Genomic DNA, 21,731 nt, shown 5'->3' with positions numbered 1-21,731 from the left:
GGGTCAGCTCAGTCTGGTTTATACACACCAGACTTGGATAAAAATGAATTAAAATGTTTTTATTCACTTCAGATGAGAATAGAGTGGCAGAATAAAGCTCTGCCTTCAGATCAGTCGCCTGGTAAGAGTGCTTTATGTAATCTCTCTGGGTGAACTTGAGCCCTGAGGAAATTTTTGGTAGTTGCAAATCAGGTTTCTGGAACTGCAAGCTCGAAAGAATGACCCTGCTGCTTTGGGAGTGAATATTTCTGAAAGACTTCTGTACAGCTGAGAGCACCAGTGACTTTTGGTAGTATGTGCTTTATCTGGGAGATAATTGGTGCTGCAAATAGCAAGAACACAGCAAAAGACATCTCATTTTGGAGTGCACCTTATTTCCAAGCAGAACAATGACAATGCCTGGACGTGCTGGATTTCTCAGTTCTGAGGTGTGGATGTTTGAATGCAGTTTGTGTGCAATGAATCAATATACAAATTAATAGCTTAATATAGTTTGAGATGTGCAGTCTTTCTTAGCACCCTCATCCTCCACTCAGCACATAAAAATCTGGTATTTTTTCATTTTTCCACAGTCTGTCTCTAGCAATGACTCATTCCCATATGCCAACAATCCAACTGGCTTATTTTTCTTGAAATAAATTAACGTGACAGCTATCCTGAGAAAGTTCCTGCTTTGTATGTGTTCTCTAGAATACATCATTTTTAAGAGCGTTATTTTTTGTCCTAAGATTTTAAATGTGAGTACTGAGTGGCCTGATGAAGTGGGAGAAGGGTACAAAAATGTGTGTATAAATTCTTCCACTAGGTCAGCTCTGTTAAGATTATGCTTCTGCCCAATACTTAAGGGGAAAAAAAGCTCCCTTTAAATAATCCTGGGTTACTTTTGTCTGATTTTGTGTTTTTATAAGCCCTAAAATTGTTACTTCTAATGTGCTAGACAAAAAGGACTAATGGATGTTTCTAAAGCAATTTACCAGTCCTCTACCTCTACCTACCAGTCCTCTTTTTAATTAGGCAGAGAATAAATTTAGTCTGACACCAATTTCAGGGCATGCTGCAATTCTCTGCAGCTTCACTGCTACAGCTAGGTGACATTTTAGGAAGAAATAGTGAAAATGGGAAAACTGAAATTAAAATTAGCATTTTAATTTAAAATGTATCCCTGAGTTATTAAAAAAAAAACCAAAACACTGTTCTATTATTTTTAAAATTAATTATTTCACTTTAGAAACACTAATGTATTGTATGCAAAAATTTTAAAAAATGAAAGGCATCTAAATTATTAAGTGAAGCAAATGGAAAATATGGTACGAGGGTAGACAATCAAGACATTCCTACATATATTAAAATATCAGTTCAGCCAAACTGGTATTAACTACATTAATTTCTAAATTTTAAATCTTTACCAGCTCTTTTCTGCTGCATTTCAGGGGCAAGTTTCACCACTTGAAGCTTTGCTCTCTCATACCATTCCTGCACAGACTTGCACTTTTCGCTGTCATCTTTTTTTCTGACAGTTTATGCCAAATCATATAAATATATGAATATATTCTGTTTTCCTGCTTTCTGGTTTAGATTTCTGTTGCATCACATTGCCTGTCCTGATTCAGAGAACCCTGTGTGTACTGGACACAGTTCCCCATATCCCTATGAACCATCAGTGCTCCTTATCTTACATCTGATTACAGCAGAAAGAGAGGCACTAAGCAATGTATATTCTCTTTACATATATCTCTTGGCAAACTCCAGTAATGTTGCAGTTTTTCAGCAGCTTTCTCCTATTTTTCATTCTCCTGTACTCAAGTACCTGGCCAAAAGTTGTATGTTTGAGATTGATTTTGTTTTAAGACCTGCCAAGAAATGAGAAGGCTTTTATTACTGAGTGATTCATCAGCGCAGAACTTGTTTTGGTCCTGCTGGAGTATTTTGTGTGATGCGGAGATAATTACCACTGTTGTAAAATATTTTCATTGAGAACAGTTGACACAAAACACTGCACAGAAACTGATCTGTCAGCTTTGTTGTTTGGTGAATCATAATGTGTTGTGTACTTTGACTTTCTTTTTGTTTGAAATATCTCTGTGAAGGTTTAAAAAAAAACATGTCATTTTTCTCAATTTGTATTTTGAAATACAGAGGTAGCATTTCATAGAAGAGTTTAAAAGTTGCTAAGTTGTTTTTTTTCCCTCTCCTTCCCAAATTATTGAATACTTTAGGGAAAAGAGTAATATGTAAGTAAAATGTAAATTTGTTTTGAGGACTAAAATTATTTATTTTTAAAGCTGACAAATAGTTGGAGATAAGTTCTTTCACCTTTTGAGAGCTAAATTCTTTCACATTTAAAAGCCAAAATCAGGTGTTTTACTGAAAAGGATGTACATTCAGGCTTGGAACATGGGAAATGTTGAAAACTGAAAAATAGCCATTTTTAATAGTAACTTTTGCAGCTGCCTCCCTTCTCTGCCACCCATGAGCTTAGCCCAGTGATACAACGTGCAGTGATAAGAGTTCACGTGTTTAGAACACAATTGCACATGATGTTTAATTCCTGTACAAGTCTTTTCTGCAATTTTGTTTGTAGAGGGCTGAAGAATGGTAGAGTCAGCAGCTCTGGAGCCCTAAAATGCACTTCAGTGGAAGGGGTCAGTATGTCCAAGTCATATCAAAGATTTGGCAGACTGCATTTTGGAAACAGAACTTCTAGAATCTCTGTCCTGTAACATGTACTGACTTCTTCATACTGACACTTTTTCTGCCTGTCTTGCACTATGAACCCTTTCTTTTTCAAGAAATAAAGAAATTTTCAAGAAATTAATAGGATTTTAAATGAAGGGTGAGTGTGATTCTCTCATCCCAGGCCCTTTGTAATCCAGTGCCAGGATTTCTCTCTGTTGTGTGCTGGTTGATGCAGGTAATTGACTTTTATATTGTTTCTTCAAAAGTCTGTGACAAAATGTTTCATAAACAAATGAATGAGCTGACTGCAAGAACACAGCATATTAAACCATCTTCAGTGTTTTTCCAGTAGGTCTAAAAGTCAGAACCTGGAGACCAAAAACAATTGTCTAAAGACAGTGTCCTCTTCTGCTCTGATTTTCTTGGCATGTAGCCCCTGGCTGCTGCATTTGTTTTGTGGTAATTGTTGAAAACACATGGAAAGTCCTCTCTTCTGCCTAAATTCTACTCCAGAGCCCTAGGAAATACAGGTGACCACTGTGGCATTCCCATAAGCTCTACTTGGATTTTAAAGCATAACTTCATTCTGTAAGGACAAAGAAATCCGAAATAAGCTCCAGGGTTTTTATTTGAATATCTGATATATCCTTGAATTTACTGTTAATAACGTCTTTGTGAGTGTAATATGAACAGAAATGTTTGAAATTAAAATGTACCTTCAGTTTATATATTCTCTACAGCTGCAAGCAAACCCAAAACACATTTTAATTATCTTAACTATGTATATATACACACACATTCTTATATCTACATATGTAGGTGTAGGTACAGTAAAGTTATTTTTCTCTTTTAGGTGTATGCTAAGAGTTCTGGATTCCTTTGGGACTGAGCCAGAGTTTAACCATGCCCATTATGCCCAGTCTAAAGGCCACAAGACACCATGGGGAAAGTGGAACCTCAATCCACAGCAGTTTTATACAATGTTCCGTAAGTACCTCTGTGCTTATAAATAATTTAGAGCTTTAAAAAGGAATGCTGTCACTGAGAAGATTTTTTTTTTCCATTATGAAAGACAAATTCACAGTTTAATAAAATGCAACTGCTAAATGGGAAGATTTGTGTCAGTGTCTGTAGACTGTGCAAAAGCTTGGTTGTGCTTCCACCTAGCAATGAGAAAATAAAAATATTGAGCTAATATAGTGGTAGGGAACTTTATGCTTGGGGTACCTGTGGAAAATGGTGCTTGGCTTTTCCCTCAGGTATGAGGGAGTTTGTTTTTGTTATTTTTGCTTTCTCTAATATTGCTATGAAGCAATAAATCTTTGAGGAACTTGCTAGATTACATTTTTATAAACTGCACTCCTGCATTTCATTGTGTTGAACTGAAGTTTGGAGCTATGTTAGCTATAGTGTTGTATTTCTGCTTTTGTTCCTCAACAACTCAGAAGCACCATCCCTTCACTGTTTCTTTGTGTTCAGGATTAAAAAAATGATCATTCAGCAAAACTTTTTGTCTCTACTTTTTTTATGGCTTTGTAAAACTTTTACCTAGCTTGTTTCATATTGTATTTATCCTCAGGTGAACAAACTAACATTTATTTGCCAGCAGTGTACAAAGCTATGGTAAAATAAGTAGTAAATTTCAGCACTGGTGTATATCTTACAAGCACTGATAAGTATCTTTTGAAGTGACCCCAGCCAAACCTAAAAAAGAAACAGAACAGACACAAAAAAAGGTATAAATTCTATATAAATTGGGTCAGATGAAATGATTAGTGTGTCCTGGTGTACAGCTAGTGTTTGACTTTACAGCAGTAGGTTCCAGAATCAAGGGATCTCTCCCTTGGCTGTTGTAGCAGTAGTTCCAGTGAGTTATCTCTGAGAGGTGCAGGGTCACTGCAGGCTGGAGGACAAGGGAGGCTCAGGGCAGAGCCTTCTGCTGTGTGCAGAGGCTGCTCAGCCCAGTTCTGTAAGGAAACATTTCCTGGTGACCAGCCCACCTCCAGAGTTTGATGCTGGTCCCTGTCCCAGGGCTCTGTTCTCTCTCATCAGCTTTCATCATCAATCTTTCAAACTTTCCAGCTTTTCACAGCAGAATTATACATGCTGCTGTCGGGTTGACACGCTTTTGATTTCAGTTGCCCTGTAAAATTCTTGAGAGAGGCATATTTTGTCTGTCAACATTTGCTGTGCAAGTTTTTCCAGAGAAGTATAAGTGAAGGTTGTTCAAGAGATAAAAGGCTGCATTCACAGCTGTTGGGAAGCAAGTAACAAAACATGTGGTGGTGAAATGTGACTTGGAAGTGGTTGCAAGTTTGTGTCTGGATATTAGTAAGCAGAGCTTGTTCTGTATCCACATTTGCAAATATTTATTGGTTTATGTCGGAAATGGAAAAGGGACTCAATCATGCTTTGGTTGAGTTGTCCAGCTGTTGGGAAATTCAGATGTGAGGTCCTGTTCAAGATAGCACCAAAAGGGGATGATGCACTCAATGCAAATAGCTGGATGAGCACAGCTGTGTGTGTGCACTCCCCAGTCCCACTCCATGAAATGCAGAAGAAAGTAAATCTCTCTAGAGATCTCTGTTGTGGCAGTACAGACTGCCACTGGTACAGTCTCTTGTGCAGAGAAAATTGTGTCATAATGAATTCTCCAAAGAGTATGACTGTATTGGAATTTGAATAAATAACCATTTCCAATTTTTACTCCTGGAAATGACTACAGGTCTTCCTCTGCAGGAAAAGTGGTAAATAGATTGCAGGCAAACTAATTCTGAAGCATGAGTGATTCCAGTGCTGTGGATTATTCAAGGATTTTATTTATTTTTTTTTTTAATTAGGCGCAGGAGAGTCAATGTGTTTTGTGATATTTAAAGTTCATATTTGTTGTTTTGTTCTCTGCTGCAGAGATAGCACCATTTTTATGGGGTTGTGATTAAAAGTGCATATTATGCAACAGTAAAGATTTTATGGCAGATTGGAACCCTGGACAGCTTCCCAAGATCCCCAGACTCTATCAGACTCTATTATGTTGTGAGAACTCTGATTATAAGGGCAGAAAATTATCCTGAGCAACAAGCAAGCCATATTCAAACCTGTGGCCTATTACCAAGCACTTGACTGTTCTCTGAGTTTTCCAGAAGCGTGAGAGCTTTTCCCCCTTTTTATGTTTTCTGTGTTTTTAATTCAAATACCTTCATGCAAAATAACAGCACTGGCACTTCTGAAAGTGCGTGGTCTTGCTTAAAAATCCATCTGAGTGCTGCTTCCTGTCTGGGATGTTTGAGGCACTGAATTCCACCAGTTCTAAGTGCTAACTTTAACAAAGGTTTATTTTTCTTTTGAGTGTGTACTGCCTTGCCTTGCCTTTGAATGCAGTCTCTCATCCAAAAATATGAAAGGATGGAAAAATGCCCCTTTTCAGACATATTTGAAATGTGCTGTTTGCTATGTAAAATTCTAAAAAGTCCTTGGGTCCAAGTGGGTGCCTAGCTGTTGCTGAGGCATGTTATTGTGAAAAAGAGTAATTGTCATTTGAAAGACTAAATGTAGTGGCAGAGGGACATGTACACTGTGTATGGTTTCTCTGTTCTCCTGCATTACCCACTTGGCTGATTTTCAGGAGCAAAAATTTGCATTTTTCATAATTGCAATAGATTTTTTTACTTTTTTTAAAATAAATCTACTAAAGGTTTACCAAAATTAAAGCATTACCAAAAATGCCTGGGACGTTGTCTTTGGATTTAGGGTATTTTTTTGTTTTGTTTTGGGTTCTTAAGCTTTTTGAAATGTGATTAATTGTCAGTTAATGTGCCAGAATTTAACAGGAGGCCTAGAGAGGAGATCCTGCTGTTTATTACAGCCTTTTTCTGTGTGCACTTGTGAGGCTATGGCACTTTTTAGAGGCAAAACCCCCATGTGTTGGAGTAGTTTTTATATAACAGGGATGGATTTTTACCTGAACCATTGAGTGTTGGAGTCCATCACTGGAATTAAACAACCAATCTGAAAAAAAAAAAACAATCCAAACCAACAAAACCCCTTACATTTTATGAGCCTAAATATACAGATATTTATGGTGAGGGAACACTGACCAACACTGCTGGATGTCACTGTGGGGAAAAAGACCAACAGGGGCTAAAAATAATATAAAAAGCTATGAGTAAATTGCATATCCTTTGCACACACTTTTTTTGCCTGAATTGGATTGAAAACAGTTTTGCCAAATTCACTTGCCACCTTTAAATATTTTAGGATCACTGTGTCTGGGTAAATTAGGCAATGCAATTTGTATTCTGATTTGCATAGTGTGACTTGGTAGGCCAACAATTAGCATGGGTACAAAGTACACAGTGAGTTGGGTGGTTGGTGTTGGTAATTCCAGTATCGGGGGTGGACCCAAGAAATTTGCAAAAATCTGTTTATGCCACTGAGCAACATCTGGCTTTGTGAACAAGCATAAATCCAGGGGGTTTTCAAACTGTAGGTATTTCATCTCTGAGATTTGTCAAGCTGGATATCTTCTGTTTCTTTTATCTCTAATAATAAAATAAAGCTTAGCACACAGACAAAAAAGATCATTACCATTGGATTCAGTCCAACTGCAGAGTTTTTATTATCAGAAACAAGACAGAAAATAGCTGCTTACTCCAGTAGGCATATGGAGCAAGACTTAAAATTAATAAAAACTATTTTGGATAATAAAGCAAGCAAATGTGTCTTTCAGTACTAATAAGAAGGAGGTGATCAGCTGCATAATATGTTCCTTACAGCTTCTTTCCTAACAACATTCACTCTAATGTAGCATTAACCAATATTTGCAAAGGTGCTGAATCTTCTCTGTTTCTTACAGCTCACACTCCAGATAACAGCTTCCTTGGATTTGTGGTAGAGCAGCATCTGAATTCCAGTGACATTAAACACATTTATGACATTAAAAGGCAGAATCAATCTCTCGTTTATGGCAAAGTAGATAATTTCTGGAAGGTGAGTTTTTTTTATACTCATATGCTTGAGCAGATTTATTTTGATTGATACAATAAAGCATAATTTGAAATTTGAAAATGTCCCATTGTCTAAACCCATTAAGTTATGTTTCTGGAAATAAACAAATTTGAATAATTAAACTGAACATTTTGAAGTCTTTCTGTTAGAGAAACTTCTGTCTAGATTGATGTGGATCCTGTGCTGTTTCTGTACACTTTCTGATAGAATAAAGAATATAGTCTTAATGTCACAATCATTTTAGAAAATGCAAAAGGCTGGTAAACATTATGGAAAATTTAAGGTGTGAACTTTCATCAGTCATAAGCAAATGTGTCTTTCAATTACTTCTGTTTTTATATCTACAACGAAAAATGTGCTGCATTTTGAGTTGGAAATTCTGTTTCACTAAAGGTTCTAAAATTGTGCAGTCTCATTTTATCTCCCTGTAATAATACCAGAGTTTTGTTTCCTTAATATTGCCATTATTTTATTTTCCCTCATCTGCAGATGAGAGCAGCAGAATAACAACACTGAAGTTTGGTCATGTTTTCACTAAGTTAAAATATATTGTGTTACTAAGTCATAGTGCTCTCTTTTTTTTGTCACCCACTGTCCTTTTCTGTAGCTCCTTCTTCCAGGCTGACACACCTAGGAATGTGTGTCTCATGCAGTTTACAAAGAGATTACTTACTAGTAACTGGATTTCTTCCAAGTTACCTCCAGCTCTGTGTGCCCAAATATTCTGCATGCCCATATCCTCCATGTGCCTTCCCTCCTGCCTAAAAAGACTTTCTTTTTGAGCCTCTTGTCAGCTGAAAAAGGAATTTATCAGTGCCATACATAGGGCCAAACAATGTAACAGTGCAAGAAAACCTGTCTCACAGACTGTCATTCCTTCTCTTTATTGGTATGAGAGTATTGATCTTGCACAGTTTTTCAAAGCACAGAAGCAACATTCGTTCTAACAACTGAGATTATACAGAATAAATTCTCTAAAGATGATAGCTACAAGCAGATGGTCCACCTGTGAGACAAAACAAAACTAAAACTTGATAGAAACAGTGCAGTGTTTGCAGTGGTAGCAGAACAGGTAGAGCTGGATGCTTCTTGGCTTTCTGCTAAGAAAATATTTAAAAATGAAAGTCTTTATTTATTCTGTTTGGCTTATGGTATAGAAGGACTTTGTGTGCCCCTGTGTGCAGTCTCTCCTGTCTGCAGAGTGCTGGAGCAGAGCTGGAATCCTTTCTTCAAGTCTTTTCAAGCTCTTGTGTCTCTACTTGTACTTTTACTAGTGACTGATCTCATTATCAGTCTCTCAAGAGCAGCAGTAGCATGCAATAATCATCTAAACTTCCTGACCTGATTCGCAGTGCGCATCAGCAGAAGGACATGTTGAATATTATTTGGATTTAAGGAACAGGACAGCTCTTTAGTCACCAGGGTGTTTTTCACTGACATATACACGTTTCTCAGTTTATTCAGTCTGTATGGATTCAGAAATATGTATGGATAGTTTATATGCCCAGAGGGGAGATTTGTGATTGGTCTCAGATTCTGTATGACACACTGGATATTCATGGACTGACTAAGACAAAAACATGGCTTTTTGTTAAAGAACATCCAGTCTTGATTTTTAAATAGCATGCAATGGGAAGCCCACTGTTTCCTCTGGCGAACTCCTCCAATAATTGCCTTCTCCCTTAAGACTGTGCATTATTTCTGGTACAGATTTCCATATGGTTGTTTCCAGCCTTAGTAGCAGTTATAAACCCTCTCAACTGGACAGATGATGTTTCTGTTCTGTAGCCCCGTAGGAATATATAGGTTGAGGTCAAAGTATCCCGTAGTCATCTCCTGAAAAGCCTGTATATGCTGAACCCCTGAGAGCTTTGTGCTTTCTAATCCTTAAGAGTTTTCACATGTCTGTTTTCCCTGAATCTTCTCAAGATTATTCACATTCCTCTTGAAATGTGAATGTTTGCAAAGGGCACGTGGGCCATACCAGCATCAAATCCAAATGAAATAGTGTCTCATTTTTAGGCAGATCCCCTTTGCACCGTTAGGAACTCTCAGCCAAGAGCTTTGTATCATTTTTTTTAAGTGCTGCTTTTCAAGTCACTGCTGTATTTTATCAGTATTGCCTGTCTTGTTTTTTCCAAGATGTTTGATTTGGTATCTGGCCATATTAAAATGTGTACTGTGTGCTGGTAACATCGAGCACATTAAAACTGTAACTCACAGATTGTAACTTCAGTCATGCCCATATGCACTCCTATATAAAGTGCAAATCACTGCAGATAGACTTTGAATCAGTTACAGTGTGGGATTTCTTATCTGGAGTGATAAAATCCAATCCTTGTGATCAAGAGAAAGCCTGAACTAATCTTTTGTCTGTGTAATTTGCTTATTTCACGTTTCTTTCATTTTCCCTGTTCAGTGGTCTTTTCATATGCCACCATGGCTTGTATGGAACCAGACTAATCTATTTATCCTGCTGCTGTTCTTTCTACTGAACATGGCCAATTAATGAGAGGTGTAATCTGCACAGAGTACATGTGTCACTGCTGGGCCTGAGCAGTCATTAGAGGAGCGCAGGGGAGGGGAGAAAGTTCCTGGGGAAGAGCAGTGGCAAATCAATTGTTTAATTTTGAACCAAGCAGGCTGAAGTGGCACTGAAGTGTGCACAGGACCTCTTCTCCCTGGGGCTATATAATGGCTTTATATAGCCATGGATATGGGTTCTTTTCTGTGCCTGAGCCCAGTGACATCCACCCCATATCACAGTGGCCAAGTCTGGCTACACCTCTGGAGGTCAAGAGGGATGTATGGTGCAGAGGGTGTGAGGTAAATCTGCTTTATTTCCCTTTAACAACTAAATCAGTCCTAGGTGGGTTGAGGATTACAAATAGGAGGCTCTAAAGAATTTTGCCACATTCCTAAAGGTTATCTTTAGAGGTAAGATATGAAGGGTTGCCAAGTTTTGGAAAAGTGTGTGTTGGTATTAAAGGGTTTTGTCTGGGATTTTTGGCAGTACTAAGGAGTAAAGAGAGTCCTATCTATGCCAAAGTAGGGGGGAAAAAAGGAATTAATAAAATGTGTGTGAAACCCATAATGCTCTCCATTATCAAAATTTGCTTTAATTACAGAACATTTCAATTAAAAGAGAATGTTTGAAGCCTTTCATGTTGCCTTAGCTCCCATTTCTAAGTCTTTTCTTTGTTCTTCTTCCTGCAATTTATGTTACACTCTTCCACTAATTTGACCCCTAATCCTAGAAGAAAGAGTCTAGATTCATTTTGCAGTACTTGCTGTTTGGGGATTTTTTGGGTTTTTTGTAGGTTGCTGTGAAAGAAGTCAGAAGGTTGCTTGTACCAGAAAATAGGCATCAATGCATAGCATAAGTATATGATGACTGCTTTAGTATTTTATTATAGTCTATTAGAGTTGTCTTGAAAATATTTGTATATTTTGAGGCAAAATAATGTGTGAGTTTCTTACTAATGCCACTTGAGAAGCTGGGCATTCTCCTTAAATATGTACTGCCTGCATAGCAGCTCTTGAAGAGCTGCATTGGAAATGGTTACCTTTGGCTTGTTCTCAATGGGAAAGCACATCACTGAGGCTGTTCACACTAAAGTCTTCCCTTTATAGCTCCATGTAATGAAATGTAATTTCATGTTATTACATTCCATGTAATGAAATGTAATTTCCCCATGATATGCCCTCTTGCACAAAGCAGGAGGAAAGTCCCTTCCTTCTGGTTGTTTTTTGTGCTTCATGTTTAGCATTGTACTTTGAATGAATATTTCATTTCAACTTTGAAACTAAAAGAAAAATAAGTAAAAAGAAACCAAAAACTAAAAACAAGTTCTCACCCTTTCTCCCATGTGGTCAGTGCACTCACAGACTTGTCTTGTGGTCGTTCTATTTTGTGTTCCTCCAAATGTGCAGCAGCACTGGGGGCTCATCAGTGGATCAGAAGTTACCCTAGAGCCTGGTGCCAGGAGCTCTGTCCTGCCTTATGCCACAAATACAACAGATTGGAATGAGCCAGACACTTCAGCTCAGCAACATTTCTGAAATTCACCATTTCCTTCTGAAAGCAGGATGCATCAGAAATGAGTAAAGCAAAAGAAATGAGTGCAGCGAATAAGCATGCACTTTTAAAGGCTTAATCTTTAACATTTATTATGAAAATTAGAATTTATTCTGAAGGAGGAAAATAACCTACTTTTTTCATGGATATTTACTTGCCAGTGATAAGCTTCTCACTTTGCAGAACTTTTCAGCTGCAAAATGAATTACTGAAGTCTTACAGTACTGACTAACACAATCATCTATTATTACTTGGTTAGCACAAAACCAACACAACCTTTCCTTCCATTGGTGCCCCTTCCTATTTTTGTCTGCACCCCTTCACTTTTCTCCTGCAGCAGTTACAGTGCACAAGGATGTCTCATTGTTGGTTCTGGAAATTTCCATTCAAAGAAGAGGAAATTTCTGTTTAGATGTTGGTGTGCTTTGCATGACAATGAAATTGTCAAATCTGGGGAAAACCTCGGTGTTTAAAAAGCCCCAAACCTTCATGGATTAAAAAGATGAGGATAGGGAACTGGATGGGCTTCTTCATACTCTGCCAAAAATCCTAAGCCTTCACTGAGACGCTTTTTTCATTCTTAGTGAAAAAATTATGTGTGTGCCAACGTGAATTTTATTCAGAGGTATATGGTGCCTATAAAAGAAGCCATAAATGGACATTCAGGAAGAGCAAGAGCATGGCAAAGTTATATAATACTTGCCTTGCAAATTCTCTCTCTTTCCAGCTTTTCTAATCTGGTGTATTTCCTGAATCTGTTTCTCTGTTGATAAACTGTCTGTTCACACATTTTTGAGATTTCACTAAGAGGTGATCTCAAAGTGGTTGTTTGGTCATGAACCTAGGCAAATTTTTTTGCCTCTGCAACTTTCTCTGTCATGGAGTCCCTCAAATCTATGACCTGTTGCAGGAGAAATTGTTAATTTGAGCATTTTTCTAAACCTGCCCCCTGTGAGCTTTTTTTGGATTTCTTTGTATAGGGCATTTTGAATGCAGTCACTATCTGTGTTCTTTATGCCAACTATGGGGTTTAAACCTCCCTCATATTCTGACAAGTTGTCTTTTCCAAACTGAAAAATTGTTAAAGAATTTCTTGCAGACTTCTGTGTGTAGCACTGGAAGCTGTCCTGTATCTTGGGTCCTTCTTTCCCCTCTCAGAACACTGTCCAATATTTTCAGCTTCTTTTTGAGAAAACAGACAAGAAGTGCATTGGTGTGTGAGGAGGGAGAGAATGGTTTTTACAGAGTAGTTCAATAACATTCTCTTTATTTCTGAATTTCTTTCCCAAAAATTCCTATCATTTACTTGATTGGTGAGTGGACTGACTGCTACTGAACAATGGACTGATTCTTTTTCATGGGCCATAATAATGTGTTATTATAATGTAAAGTCTTCATTCTTGAGTGATGCTGGTTAGCTCAGGGGTTTCTTTCCACACTTGAAGTGAGGACTGGTTTTCAACATTTCTGTCACTTTAGTTAAATTACCAAACATGTTTTATTTCTGTGAGAAGAAGTGGGGAAGCATGTTGGAAAAGACTTTGGGCTCTAGCACAAAGTGTATGATCCCCATATTCATGGTTAACGCTTAGTTTTGTACCATACAGTGCCCAGTACAAATGTCAGAGATTAATGTGTTAACTCCCTGTGCCTGAGACTAATAAAGTCTTGTGCCAGCTAATGTTTCCTTGTTTAGTGGTATTAGTGATTAATATGTACTGGCTGATATCTTAGTTTTGAGAACAAGGACTGTGTGTTAGAGAAAAGAAGGATAATAAGTATATTATGACTTGACTACATATTTGCGATACTCTCAAGGAGAAAAGATTCATCAAAAGAGCCAGAACCATATCCAAACAAGGATGGCAATAATTAGCACATGTATGTATTCAGAAAATGTGGTGAATATGTATCAGTTTCAGGAATATAACCTGGTCTCTTAAGTTACTGAGCATGCATGCTTTGGGAGAATTTCCCATGCATCCAGTGCTGCAAATAAAGTAATGTCAGCTTTCTAACCTGTCTAATTGGTTGGAGAATTTATTTCCTGGGTTTTGGTGACAATTGAATTTATCAGATGGTCTCTTTAATAGTCTCTCTGTCCCTTAGATTACTTGGGCTTTTTCAAAAGCTTTAAAACCCCAGGTGTTCAATATTAAGATGTTTTTATACAATGTTTTGAAGTTAGTTTGAGTTTTGTTACTGTGAATAATGTCAGCATACTTTTGTCATTTCTCTGTTCTCTTTCACATGATGACTGTTCATTCACAAGAGTGATTCCTAATCTCTGCCCAAGAGATTTAATTCCTTTAAGAACTTCAAAGAATTCTTACAAGCTGATTGTCTTCTTTAGAAATGTTACCAGTTTGGTGAGAGGATTTCCTTGGACAGGAAGAATTGTCATTGTCTTTTGATGGGTTTATGTGCTTACATAGTTAACTCTTTATTTAAATTTCAGATTACTTGTTCAGTGTAAAATTCATACTTATTAGTCATGAATCACTGAATCTTCTCCACATCCATTTATAAATTCAGGGCAGTTTGAAAGTTTCATATTTGGCTTCAAGGAGACTTAATCTACTCTTTGTGACTTACCCCTGTAAAACACTGTATGTATTTAACTCTTTTAATATTCCCCAGCCTTTGTGCACTCTTCTAGCTGCCTGGTAGACAGGATTTTCATTATTCAGGCATGTCTTGAGAAGTCTTTGAGAGGGTGACAGTTCTCGAGCAGAGATTATGTTTGTGTCACAATCTCAGTTGTCATACATTGCATGTACACTGCATTTTGGCTCACTTTTGACTTGACACTTCTACAGATAAGCACTCAGATGATAGGACTTCTCAACTTTATGCATTTAGGATACACACAAAGATGTATCCCAGCACCTGCTTTTCTGAATTACATTTGTCAAGCTTTATAAAACCATTGCCTTTTGAATTTTTCAATGCAAGGAAGCAAGTCTGGGTATTTGGACTGTTTTACCTATGTTTTGCAGTCTGAACTTTCAAGCCATAAAGCAGTTGAGGACTGAATCAAGCTCTTCTGTAATGCAGTTGGCCTTTAGTGGTGTTTAATTTCATTCGGTGCTGAATTTTTGATGTTCTGTGAGGGCACCCAAATGGCCCAAAATTGCAAAATACTTGGACTAGCAAACTGTTGGTAAAGCAGGGTTGTTAATTACTACCAGCTACTACACTGAGAAAACTAAAAGCAGAGTTTAGGTCTTGATGAACCATGTTTCCACCACATATTTTTGTAGCTTTTGTATTTAAATTTTTCACCCACCAAACTTAAAATTTCACCTCTTCACACTGTGTCTTCTTGTCAACATTGTCCTAGGGAAAGACTTATCAAACAGTTGTCACTTGATTTCTTTGGTGAGAAAGGCCTTATCATGATGCTTTTAGAAGTAGGTGGAAATGATTGATGAACAGTAATAACAGTTCTGCAGTCAGTGATCAACAAAAAGTACTTTTCTGAATGGCATGTTTATTTTAGCTGCTGAAAAATTGTTTCAGAAAAGGTTTGTGTAGCTGTTACTCACTGTTACATTTCCATTTTGATTCTGAGGAGAAATAATTTGCCTTTTTTAAATGTGATTATCTTCCTTTCTCTGAGTCTAGGTTTGCAGTATGGACAGCAGGGTGAGCAGTGCAGTCTGACACAAACTGCAGAGAATGTCAGGTTTGCAGTACTCCCAGCAGCTCATGACCTTGTCTCTTTGAGTCAATCTTGGAGAAAGTTCAAGTGTTTTAAGATAAAATAATAATTATATCTGCTCCCAAGTGAGCAACTCAGGAAGCAGATAAATAGTTGAAGGAATGTTAGTATTGTTTGCAAGTCACATTTCTTTATTTACATATAGCCTTTCTATTTATAAATGCCATTTTTGCACTCTCCCATTTTCTAATTCACTCTTTTTAATGGCTAGAATTTGATTGTGTCCTGATTATTTTTCTGAGGTGGCTTCCTAGAATATATACTTTTATGATCCAAAATAACACTTGTCTGCAAGGAATGTGGAAATTTAGGACTACTTAATTGCAAAAGGAGACAAATGTTAGTGAGCTTTAGGTAAAGTATAAGGTGCTAATAGTACTTCTATGGTACTTTATATATTATTATGAAAGCAGTTGCTTTTGACTCAAGGTAAAGGAAATAAAGAAGTGAGGTTTTTGTTGGATAAATTATCCATTTGTTTGGATAATAAATGTTTTATCTGTGGTTTTAGACTGAACTGGGACAGAAGTCAGTCGTATGCCTAAGTAATATTCTCAGTTAAGGCTGTGTAGGGTTAATGCCATTTTAAAACAGCTAAATATTCTGTAAAAGGTTTGTAAAATTGTCATTGCAATCTTGAAAAGAAGTGCAATTTTAGGTAATCTTGGTTTTGTTCTTTCTAGCTGCTTGCTCCTCAGATTTTTCTTGAGTTAGAGTGCATTTGTGTCACCAGGGTTTGTGTCATGAGCCAGTAAGATCTGAGACAGGTGCCTTGGTGTTGTTGCTGCAGGTGGATCATGTCAGCAGTACCTGCTGCTTCCTTGCCTTCTCTTCCATTCAGAACCCTGAACACTCCAGAGTTCTGGATGTATTAAAAGCCAGGCAAGCAAGATTAAGGTATCCTCTAGAAACAAGACCAGGCCACTCCTTTTTTATTTCTCCTGCTCATTTCCAAAGAAAAAGTTCTAAATGGATTTTCTCTTGACAAAGTGTACGAGTTTCTCACAGTTTCCAATTATGGTATTTTAGCAATTATGTGAGGAACACCTCTCACAGAGTAGCTCAAATTTGAAGTAAAAATTGGAGCAAGCTTTTAATTTTTTGAGTAATTTGGGTTAATTAACAACGAGAGCAGCCACACTGAACAAGAAAGCATCTTTATCTGTTGGCTGTTTTGTGTAATACTTAGCCCAGGACAGTGTCTGGCTGGTGCAGCCTTGGCAGAGCTGCCAGAAGGGGCATTCAGGGATGGGGCAGCCCATCCTCCCCAGCACAAACAGGTCACCAGCAGAGCAGGCTGAAGGGACAAGCCATTGGTATGGACATTAAACACCCTCTGCTGCAATTAATTCAACAAGGAAGCTGTAAGAAGTAGCACTCATCCACCTAGACCTGATACCTGCTCCTCCAGAGCTGGAAAAGACAGGATTTTCACAAGTCTACTTGTCTTTTGAATGAACTTCAGTAAAATTGTTAGCCAGCTTTCACACAGGGCTGTGGAGGAACAGTGCACAGAATTTACATGACAAAAATAGTGATTGAAAGTAGAATTGGTAAAAACTCACTTGCTGCCAAGAAGTATAGCAACTTGTTGCCTGATTTTAGAGCTATTACTAAGACTATGTGCAAATATTGAGGGAGAGTCTTCTGATCTGTGTTGCAGACTGCATGTAAATACAGTCTTCAGCTAATTGCCTTGGAATGCCAGTAGTCTTTAAAACTCAAAAAAACATATGGCACTGAAAATTAAAGTAATTCTTGTGTGCAAACTAGGATGGTGTACTATTTTTTTTCCTTAATTTTTTTTTTTTTAAATGCAGTATTAAAGCCATTGCTCTTCTCTGGGTCTTTTCCAAAATGTCATTAAAGCATCAGGTAGGCGGAACATTTGTAGGTCTCTCATGGAACTCAGGCACTGGGTATTTAGATAAAGGGGTGTGTTCAGTTACTCAGTCACCAAAGCTGGTTCTTACAAAGGTGACATTCACCCTTTTCTTCACAAAGAAGATAATTATTTTGCATCTTTGACCAAAACAGTGAAAATTTGATATTTCAAAATGAGATTTTAGTATTTTTAGGCCAAGTATTGTTTCAGCATGCTGAGATTACAGCTGTCTGATGCATCCTGGGTTTTGTCCAATTAGAAATCAAGAGGGCCTTGATATTGATTTCTTTATACCTTGACTATGAGTGAAAAAGCTGCAGTTTTCTTCCAATTTGGTAGGAAACCAAACTAATAATATAATGAAAGATCAAACATTATAGAAATCAAATAGGAATGAGTGAACTACTTCTTTCCCTGGCTTTCGTGGTACAGGAGATAAGAAACCAGCTCCGATTAAATATTGCTTCTTCAAATTCATAACAACTAAAAATATTCTTTTCCTTGCCATTACAGGATAAGAAGGCTTATCTGGATGTCATCCACACCTATATGGAGGTCCATGGAACTGTTCATGGGACAAGCACCATGTACATTCCTGGCTATGTAAAGAACCATGGAATACTCAGCGGGCGGGATTTGCAGTTTCTGCTGAGAGAAACCAAAGTAAGTTTGTCAAGCAGGAGTGGTGGCAAAAAATATCTCCAAAATGAGGGTGTCTGAAGTGCATGCATTTCACCTCCTATGAATAAGCTCCTAATTTAAAAGCACTGGAAAAAAATTATCATGTGTAAAGGAGCTTAAGTTGTGTCCTGTGTGCCAAGAATACGTTTTTCATCGTTTTTCTGTGTTTGGTGGATTGACAGCTCATATTAGAGAATTGGGATGAAAACCTCCAGTCTCATTTAACAACCAGCTTGAGAACCAGGGATAAAGGCATTTTTCATTTTCTTGAATGTGATATTCAGCTCAGGGAGATTATCAGCTGAGAATGTGCTCTGTTTTACATCCCTGAGGTCAAAGTTAGGTAACATCCAAAAGCTGCACAGCCGCATGCTTGCTCTGCCCTCCCAGTGACTTTAACCCAGAGCGACCCTGCTCGCTCAGGGAGAAAAGCAAAGCTGCACTTCATTTGCCATTCATGTCCTTCCTCTGCTTCAGCTGTGCACAGAGAGAGAGCACAAGAGCCTGGCTTTTTGTGATGTGCTTTGCCTCTGGCTCCAGAGTCAAGGGAACTCGAGATAAGGGACGGGATATACATTAAAATAAACTTCGGTCCCCAGAGTTTTGTTGGGTTTCTCTGCCCTTCCCATAATTTTTGTGGCACTGTGCAGCACTAAAGCACTTTGGTAGATTACATTTAAATAGGATGTTTAACTTCAAGATGGTGAAAGAAGGGGATTGTGTGTTAAAATTAGCAAAATCCATGGAAGTGCACCACTGTTGATAGTTTCTTGCTGTGCACTTCCACAGAAAAATCTCTTTAAAGAAAAGAAAAACACAAGCACCTCTTAGGCTTCCCACACAACTGCAGAGATCTCCTTTTTTAAGTACTTGGGAAAATGATGGTAATTTGACATCTCTGTATGACAGCTGTTGGTAAATTGAGTTTTTAAAGGCAACCACTGTGTGTATGTACTTGATGCATGCAGATACACATAATGTTGCATATTAAAAAGTCAACATTTGCTTTCGTCATAGATAATCTGAGATTACACAGCTTTTGCCTGTGTGGAGTATGAAATCCCTATGTTAATCATAATGTGGGAAGAATATTGACCTTGTAATAACCCCAGGCATGAACAGTGACTACCTCCTAAAAAGACATGGGTTCTAGTCACTGAAATAGTAAAATCAGCAAATGGACTTCATTTAGAATTACTGAACTCCCTATACAAATGTCAGTTCATAAAAATAGTTGCATTTAACTAAGCCTTCCTCTAATTTTTTATCAGCCATCTTGCATGTATCACATCACCAAGCTTGCTTTTCAGTATTAACTAGGTATCTAATTGTTATTGGTTATATTTGCTGTGCTCTAAGATGCAGTGTAAAGACACATTCCATTTAGGACAAATTCAAGTTGATACCTATGTGTTATGCAATTTAGTTGTATGGATTTTGTGACAGGAGGTAGCAGACTACTTCCACTCAGATTTCAAGCAGTAATTGCTGCATCAGATAGAGACTTCTTTGTGTTGGGATTGTGAAGTGCTCCTGAGATAGTAAATTGCTTATTTTCCACAAAAAGTATTTGATGAAAAGCATGGATTTCTGCTGTACTGTTGTCAGAGTCCTAGAGCATTTTAGATTTTAATGATTTTTATTATATTATTGTGTATTGGTTATGGTTGGTTTTTTTTCCTTCATAACATTGGGGGAAATGCTTTTCAGAATTTGCTGCATTTCTTAGTAGATGGCACTGAGAAAATCACTGGTGTGTTTCAGAAACCTGTATCAGGAAGTCAGGGTTTTAAAAATTACATCTGCAAGCAGTATTTTTATATGGCTTTTCTGAACTTTAGTTAGCAGGTTTGCAAATGACAAAAGCTGTTTAAGAAAATTATTTATTTAGAATACAGCCAGGCTAACAAAACTTTCCCCTGATGATAAGCCCTTAATTATCCATCTGCTTCTCCTAATACATAAATATTGTCAGGGAATGAGAGTGCAATGTATTTATGATTTTGCAATGAAATGAAATTACATATGACTTATTGCATCATGCATTTTGCTTATTATTCCTCTCTAATACCGTTTCAATATATCTAATTGAACAGCAACAGTAAAACAGCAGCATCCTGGGATTGAAAATGGAAACTGAGATCCCCCATCTAATTTGTGTGGTCATTTCAGTTGGAGGGGGATTGGGGGTGGGTGGGGTTTTTTGTATTTTTTTGCTGGCTGATGTTTAGTATCTCATGGGTACTCTGGCTGTTGTCAGCATATGGTTACCTGTCAGTGTTGATCAGCAGACACACTTGCTGCCTGTGTGTTCACAGCTCCAGATTTTGATACCCTTGAAGAGGCAATACTTGAACACAGCTTAGTACAAAACACTGCTCACCTGTCACCAGTGGCCATCTGCTGCCTGTGTGGGTCAGTTGTGTTTATATCAGATGGATCATGGGTTGAATTGCTAAAATAAGTGCAGGTTTCTCACAAAAATCAAGCTGACTTGAACAGGAGCTTTGTGCCTGGAGGAGCCCCGTGTGTGTGTGTGTGTGCACATGCATGCAGTGACATTCAAGGACACTTTTTAATCATAATCACTTTATTCACTTGGCAACATGGCCAGAGTCCCCTAATGAATTTAGTTATGGACTTTTGTCACCAGGCTATCCATGTGCTGTGAGTGTGGGAATAATCAGGGCTGGAACTCCAGGCTGGGAACATCTGTGGGTGCAATGCTTGTCTGGAGCATCGTGGGGAGACAGCAACCTTTGTCCTTAAACTTCCAGAAACTTCCATGTGTGTTGAGACCATGGGCAAGAATTGTCAGTCATTGGTTGTGATTTCAACACTGTGTTAGAGGGTTTTTGTTAGGTCAGCTGACAAATGATCTGGTTTTCAGAAAGGGAGAGCTAAATAATAATTTAACAAATCACATGGTTCAGCCTAGTCCAGAAGTGTCATATGCTGCACTGCTTTGCTTTGTCCTCAGCAAAATACCAATAGGTGACAGGCTCAGTCCTGTGATTCTTAATCACAGCTTTGCATTCCCAAAATGTCTTTGGTCCCTGCAGTAGCTGGTAGGACACAGTTATTCCGGGCAGTGTGGGGCTGCCATTTCGTTCTGTGTGTGCTATAAAGCAGCACATTTCGGAGGGAGGGAGGGAGTTCTGCAGGCAGGAGGGGCTGTTTGAGATTCACCATGGCTGGTTCAGCTGTGTAGAGCATGACAAAAACGAGCCATGTCTCCAGTTCCTAATGAGAAGATGTAAAGCCATTCATCACGTCGGAGGAGAATGGGGTAGGCGAGCTGGCAGCTTTCCTGCCAGCTCCCAGGGCTCCTTGCCAAGTGGGCAGCTGGAGGAGCTGGACCAGGCTCTCTTGGAGGAACCAGTGCTGAATTCTTGAGAAATATTTCTCCTTTCGAGAAAGTTTCAGATGCAACTTTCTCCTTCAAGTCACTGAATTTTTCAGAGAGTTCAAGTTCCTTTACTAAGTGGGTTTTTCAATTTGTGTATGGGGATTAATAAAAGTAGGAGCAACACCCTGCTTAGACACAGGCAAACAAACTTTGTTTTCATATTGCCTTTTATGATGGAATATATATTTACTTCCGCACACTTCATAAAATCAGCTGAAAGGATGTTTACCTAGTGACTCTATTCTCGAGTTGTTTGAATCACAAAATGATTGAC

At 38.1% G+C, this 21,731-nt stretch overlaps 1 protein-coding gene across 6 annotated transcripts in view; it reads left to right on the top strand.

Moving 5' to 3' along the window:
• The window catches only part of MGAT5 (alpha-1,6-mannosylglycoprotein 6-beta-N-acetylglucosaminyltransferase), a 113,570-nt gene that overhangs the window by 73,853 nt on the left and 17,986 nt on the right, over positions 1-21,731 (top strand). For all 6 annotated transcript variants that reach the window (XM_058839343.1, XM_058839337.1, XM_058839339.1 and 3 more), the window contains 3 exons: positions 3,530-3,663; positions 7,529-7,662; positions 17,881-18,030. In XM_058839343.1, coding sequence (XP_058695326.1) covers positions 3,530-3,663; positions 7,529-7,662; positions 17,881-18,030 — 418 coding nt within the window. The remainder of the gene's footprint in view (positions 1-3,529; positions 3,664-7,528; positions 7,663-17,880; positions 18,031-21,731) is intronic.

This window comes from Poecile atricapillus, chromosome 5 (genome assembly GCF_030490865.1).
Source record: "Poecile atricapillus isolate bPoeAtr1 chromosome 5, bPoeAtr1.hap1, whole genome shotgun sequence".
NCBI lineage: Eukaryota > Metazoa > Chordata > Aves > Passeriformes > Paridae > Poecile > Poecile atricapillus.
This window is presented reverse-complemented; position numbering and strand designations above follow the sequence as displayed.